Source organism: Pelecanus crispus, chromosome 3 (genome assembly GCF_030463565.1).
Source record: "Pelecanus crispus isolate bPelCri1 chromosome 3, bPelCri1.pri, whole genome shotgun sequence".
In the NCBI taxonomy this organism is placed as follows: Eukaryota; Metazoa; Chordata; class Aves; order Pelecaniformes; family Pelecanidae; genus Pelecanus; species Pelecanus crispus.
In genome coordinates, this window is record NC_134645.1 from 116,809,253 (window position 1) to 116,815,252 (window position 6,000).

General features: G+C 38.7%; 1 protein-coding gene across 3 annotated transcripts in view; it reads left to right on the forward strand.

Moving 5' to 3' along the window:
* Nucleotides 1-999, forward strand: part of LPIN1 (lipin 1) — a 40,502-nt gene extending 39,503 nt beyond the window's left edge. For all 3 annotated transcript variants that reach the window (XM_075707225.1, XM_075707223.1, XM_075707224.1), the window contains 2 exons: nt 52-155; nt 840-999. In XM_075707225.1, the coding sequence (XP_075563340.1) occupies nt 52-155; nt 840-999 (264 nt within the window). The remainder of the gene's footprint in view (nt 1-51; nt 156-839) is intronic.
* The last annotated feature ends 5,001 nt before the right edge of the window (nt 1,000-6,000 follow it).

Below are 6,000 nucleotides of genomic sequence, written 5' to 3' on the forward strand. Positions count from 1 at the left end.
AGAATCATGATTTTTTTTTTTCCTTACTCTTTTTTTCTCTTTTCTGCTTAGGATGTTTATTCATACAAACAGGTGGGAGTTTCTTTAAACAGAATATTTACAGTTAACCCCAAAGGAGAACTTATACAAGAGCATGCAAAGACAAACATCTCATCGTAAGTAATCTCTTATCCCTAACACCTTATAGACTAAATTAATTTGCTGTTCTAATCTATGACTCAAGTTGCCCAAAGATGCATTTGATTCCTTAAAATATTTCAAACAAAGCATAAATAATTTAGAGTAAAATTCAGACTTTCCACTTTCCTTCAGTTAAACTGACAAAAGGAATTGTTTAGTATTTAGTTTAATAAATTATATGATTAAAGTAGGTAGAAAGGAATTATCAGTGTATTATTTAGTTGGCATAAAAATGAGATTCGCTAGTCTCCTGAAGCCATCTGCCTTGGCCTCTTCTTTCCTGGAGCTCCTATCTAGAAGAGCCAGAAAGCAAAATCTGAAGATAGGGCTGAGGAACTCCAGCAAGATGCTTAGGCACTGTAGCATCTTACACTGAATGGACACGGCCTTTAGTAGTGTTAAGAGTGCCCTTAGTAGAAGGGGAGCCATATGTGTTCCTTAGTAGGTAAATATCATTGCTTAGAATGAATGGATTTCTTACCTGAACTATGAATCCTCTCTGGAAGCTAGGCACCAAAATCGAGTTTAGTTTTACTCATTTGAGGAAGATGACTTCTCTGTGTAAAAGTCACCCTGCCTTAGTGGTTGGGGACTTACAAAAATTCAAAGTAAGAAGATCTGAAATGGTTCAGCATTCTTTTTATTTATTTATTTTCCAGCTATGTCAGACTATGTGAAGTGGTAGATCACATTTTCCCTTTGCTGAAAAGAAGCCATTCTTCAGACTTCCCTTGTTCTGACACCTACAGTCAGTTCACCTACTGGAGAGAACCTCTACCGCCTTTTGAAACTCAGGATGTACCTCCAGACTCATCTTAACTGCATCTCCAAACTGTTGGCCTCAGCTCAAAGAATGAGTTAGCTCGTACTGAAAGGACAGCACTTGGCTTTGGCTGTTGACAATTCAGCTGGAATCTGTGATGTTGCAAGCGTTGTATTCTTTTGCTGTGAGCAAATTTAGAAATGCTTTTTCACACTTAGTCACGTTTCCAGATGACAAGAACTCTTATGAGGAGTAGGAGTTGCATTTGTAGCTCTTCACCCAGCTCCTCAAATTGTGCCATACAGTTTCATTATTTAAGGTCAAATAAAAGTGATGCTGGAGTTGCAGTTAAACATGCCATAAGGTTGTAAGATGGTACTGTACTTTTTCTGCGTCACTGAAGTCATCTGTCATCTCATCAGAACCCCGTGCAAGTAAGGGAGGTGAAGGTGCTCACCAGTCCTGACACCATCTGGTGACACGGACAGGGGTTGCAATCTGTATGTCAAAAATCCTTTCTCTGAAGGAGCAAATGATTCTTCCTCTTTCCCCTTGCTTGACCAACAGCTGTTTGTTTAAGAGTTAATTACTGATCCTGATCCTCAGCTGTTGTAAGTCAGTGTAGCTATCAAAGCCAATTGAGCTGTGTTGATTTATTCCAGCCTGTTGTTTTGACACAGTAACATTTTTCTGAGGAAATAAATGATGTGTAATCTAAATAGAAAGCAAGGTAAATAAGATGGCCAGATTCTGGCAGTCTTTCTCAATTTGAGAAGTACCGTGCTTCAAGAATAGCTATTTGGATTAAGGTAAGTGTGCAAGTGGAAGATACAGGCCACTATGCATAGTGCCCATCTTACTGAAGTCAGTGATTTTCAGTAAAGACATCTTATCCACCAAATGTGCTGAGTTTCAAGATCATTACTGAGCCAAGAACACTAAGGATTTTGCCAAAATGTAATAGTTTTATTTGAAACATTGTTTTGGCTAAAATGTGAACTTTGATGCTGTTGAATGATGCATCTCAGGTTTTAGTGTATGGAATTAGTTTTTGTTTTGTATCATAAATTGCACTAAAAGCATCCATTTTTTACTTTTCTCCAAGATAGTGAAATCTCCTCTTTCGTCTTTTTTTTTTTTCCCCTTATTTGTCCAGACACAAGCTGTAGATACTGTTTTTGCTACCTGCTTTTGACTGCCTTAAGACTTAACTGTGTGTGCTAAAAACAATACTGCAGATCAGTTGATAATATTTTCCAAATGGTCTGCCTTCACACAATGCGGAACTTTACTTAAAATGTAGACATCAAGTGACCATATGCCAAATGATCCTCAAATGTGCTTGTAGCTAGGAAAGAAACTTTATTTTTTTTTCCTTTTAAAATATATTTAAATGTCTAATTGTTCTCTGAAACACAGAAAATGGCATCATGGGATGCCATGTATATAATATTTCAGTATGGATAAAAAAGTGGTTCACAAGCTGTGGTCTCTGCCAGCTTGTGATCTGTGAGGCTGTGGTACATGTTTTGCAGCTGCTTTTTAGTGTTTTCAGTTAGGAGTTTAATAATAGGAAGGCAGACTGGTCCAGGAGAAATTTTAATATGTGACTGTAGTCAGTTAGCACCCAAAAGCTTGGGAACAGCTGCTCTGTCTCACATTTGTTCTGTTTCAACAAATTCTGCTTTTGCATGTCAGGAGAGATAGCAACATAGGTAGGATGGTAACTTTATAGTAGGGGTTTTCTAACTTTTAGTGCTGCAGACTTTATGTAGAACGTCAGGGGGCCAATTTATGATTTCCCTGTGCCTTCAGTTTTAATGAATATAAGTGCAATCCTTTGCACAGCTGCGGTACGCAGTGGTGAGCCCTCCCTAAGTCTTCCTTTTCACATGAACGTTGCTGCTTTGGGCGAGGTGCACACCCACTTTGGAGACAACAGGATTAGACAAACAAAGAGGAAGAAATGCATGTTTAACAACCCAGACTGGTTATGCGCTCTTGAAAGTTTAAAGAAAATGCAAATATCTTTATAGATAGAAGACATGGTATGGATTTTATGAAAGACATACAGTGGGGATCACAGGTTGCCAAACTGAGATGGTTGCATCTCTAAATATAGTCACACTTTCCTTTAAGTATCTATTAATACTTGTTATTAATGATTGAATTAATGTATGAATATACTAACTGCATCCTATTTTAATTCAGTTTTGGTAAAGGCCTACTTCAATCCATTTATTATGCAAAATAAAACAAAACCAACCCTTCTCTTCAGTAAGAGGCTGTCAGTTTTGTGGTTTTTATCCTTCACGGTAGTTAAGATCTATTTTCCTAAGGTACCACACACAGAAGCTTCCACCAGAAAAGGTGGTCCCTGAAAGTTCTCCACAATTAAAGCCTGTGATGTATTTATTTATAACTTACTAAGTAGCTGATCCAGGGTTGTTTGTTGCCATTAGTATTTCAAACCAAATGATTGTGTGAATGAGTGGTCATTTTAATTCCGTCAGATTTTTAGGTGTAGTGCAGCACTGGTACAGGTAACCCTGAGATGCTGCAGAATCTCTGTCCCGGAGTTTTTCCAGACAGTTAAACAGTTATGGCTGACTTGAAGCAGATGATTGTCAGCACTACATCAAGTGTGAAGTTGGACTAGATGACCTCCAGGGGTCCCTTCTGACCAACATTTCTGTGATTCTGTGAAGTTAAATGTCTTACTACTGAGATACTGTATGCCCCTTCGTAGCTGAAAGTTGAAGTATAGCTGAACAGTGAAATGAATGCGTGTTTTTATAACTAATGTTTATCAAATTTGCTCACAGAAAAGACACTTAGAAAATCAAAGTTTTGGCCTGAGCTGCTAGAAACATCACCATACTTTTTCAGAGTACGCGACATTTTGATTTGGTAGCTGAGCAATTTTATGCATAACATTTAAACTGCTTTGTTAATTCATGTAGAATAAAAAGGGATGGTTTAACAAATTCCTACTCTTTCTGTGAAAGAAAAAAAATCAACCTTGCTTGCAGTGTAATGCTGGTTTCTGTTACAGAAAGAATATTTGGCTAACATAAATATGCAGGCACATTAAATCATAGTATATTCTATTTATACAATACACGTAAACTAGAATATGCAGGAGTGAGGAGTGACTAATGTTTATTTTCCTGAAGCTGATGACCATACTGCTCCAGCTGTGTCATGTGAGGAAAAGAATACCATGCTTGTTGCATTAGTTACGCGGAAGATAAAATGTTACTGCTGTAATTTGGGGAGGGAGGAGAAGGAGGGTTCTGGGTATTTTTTATTTGTAGATATGGATTATTATTTCAAAGCCTATTTGTATGCAGTATTTACTCTGTATATGTATGTGCTACTGCAATGATGAAAATCGCTTTAACACCTCATTTTGATCTGCTGAATGCAACAAGGGTAGAAATATATATTGTAATAAAGGCAAATATAATTTTTTGTTCTGACTTTTCTATTTTTCTGTATGCTTTGATAGTGGCAGAGTGCTTTCGCAGAGCTGCTGAAACTCTGTAAAGTGTGGCTTTTGTAGCTCCAGTCTCAACTGCCTGTCTCTTATCGGGGCTATCTGGTGTAACTTCCAGCACTTGCAAAATGTTTGCTGTTCTGCTACAGCGTTTGACTCGGAGCCTTTTCAAATGGAAAGAGTTCACTGGGGGAGACAGGGCCAGCATCTGGGCTCTGGCTGTTTTGGGGTTTGGCAACAGGAATCTTGCCCTGCCCCAGAATTTTTTATTTTTTTTAATCTTTCTTTAATTCCTAATGTGACCTATCTAACTAGCCATCTGTTTTGAATGGGAGTGTTGTCATTCATGGCAATGAGACCAGATAGTCTTTTTTTTTTTTTTTTTTTTCCTTTCTTCTCCTCCTCCTCTTTGACATTGACCATTCTGCCGGTGAGAAGCAAATAGTCTTTCCTCCTTTCCTCCTGTCCGTGAGAACACAGCGCTGCCTTTTACCCCTCTGCTGGGTTTGCTGAGCAAACTAACTGCAGCCGTAGTGATACTGCCAGGCTTGTGTTAGTTGGTATGAAAACAAAGATGTTTGGGGTTGATAAGGCTCTGCGGCAGCTCAAGTTCTGTGTTAAAAATACAAGAGCAGCCGTATTTGGGCAGCCTGCAGTCACTGCTGCTTCAATCTTCTCTATTTTCTGTATGTCTCTGGCTTGTATAAACATTTACACTGGAGCTCTGGAGACAGGCTTTGAAATGAAGGTGCCTTTTTAATTAAAAGTCAGAGAAATGGTGCTTTTGCATCAGCAAACCAAACTTTATAAGGACATATTCATTGCTCCTAGAATATCCTATTAACACTAGAGGTAGAAAAGTCTGAGGGAGCAAACCTCCTGAGGAGCCAAGACCATAAAGTTGCGGGGGGGTTGATGCTATGGGGAAGGTAGGGAATATTTCCAGAACACTACATTATTTTTTTTCCTTATGAATAAATAGTCTTAATTAAATATACATGGCAGATACCATCAAGTTCATCAGGATAGATCATTACAAGAGGCAGAAGACCATTGGTGCTAAGAGCTAGTGCATAAAAATATAACTAATACAACTTTCAATTCTTCTGTGAATGTATAAAAAGGCAAAGCCTGGAGGTTGTTCTTGGTATGGCTGGTTTGGGCGAGTTGTTTTTTTTTTTTTTTTTTTCCTTTTCATAAAAGTCCAGCAAAGTATGGTGGTGAAGGGAGTACCCTCACAGTGCCGCAAGCTCAGGTAGTCCTAGCTCTTTTGCTTGCGGTAAAATCCAGCCCCTGATTTTGCTCTGGGGCATGTTGGAGATATGCAAGGAACAGGCTAGTTGTAAATGAGAGACAAGAGACTGGCTCTAAAGAAAATCCGGCAGTGGTGCAGGGGATTTACAGTTGCTGAATGCTTTGGGGAAGAGATCCTCATCAAGACCTTTCCAGCCATTGGGATGTGAGGGAGAAAAATAAAGGCAAAATGAGAAATGAGTTTTCTTCTAGGAGGAACTAGAGAAAGGGAACAAAACCAGAGCACGTGGCCAAAAAGCGGCTT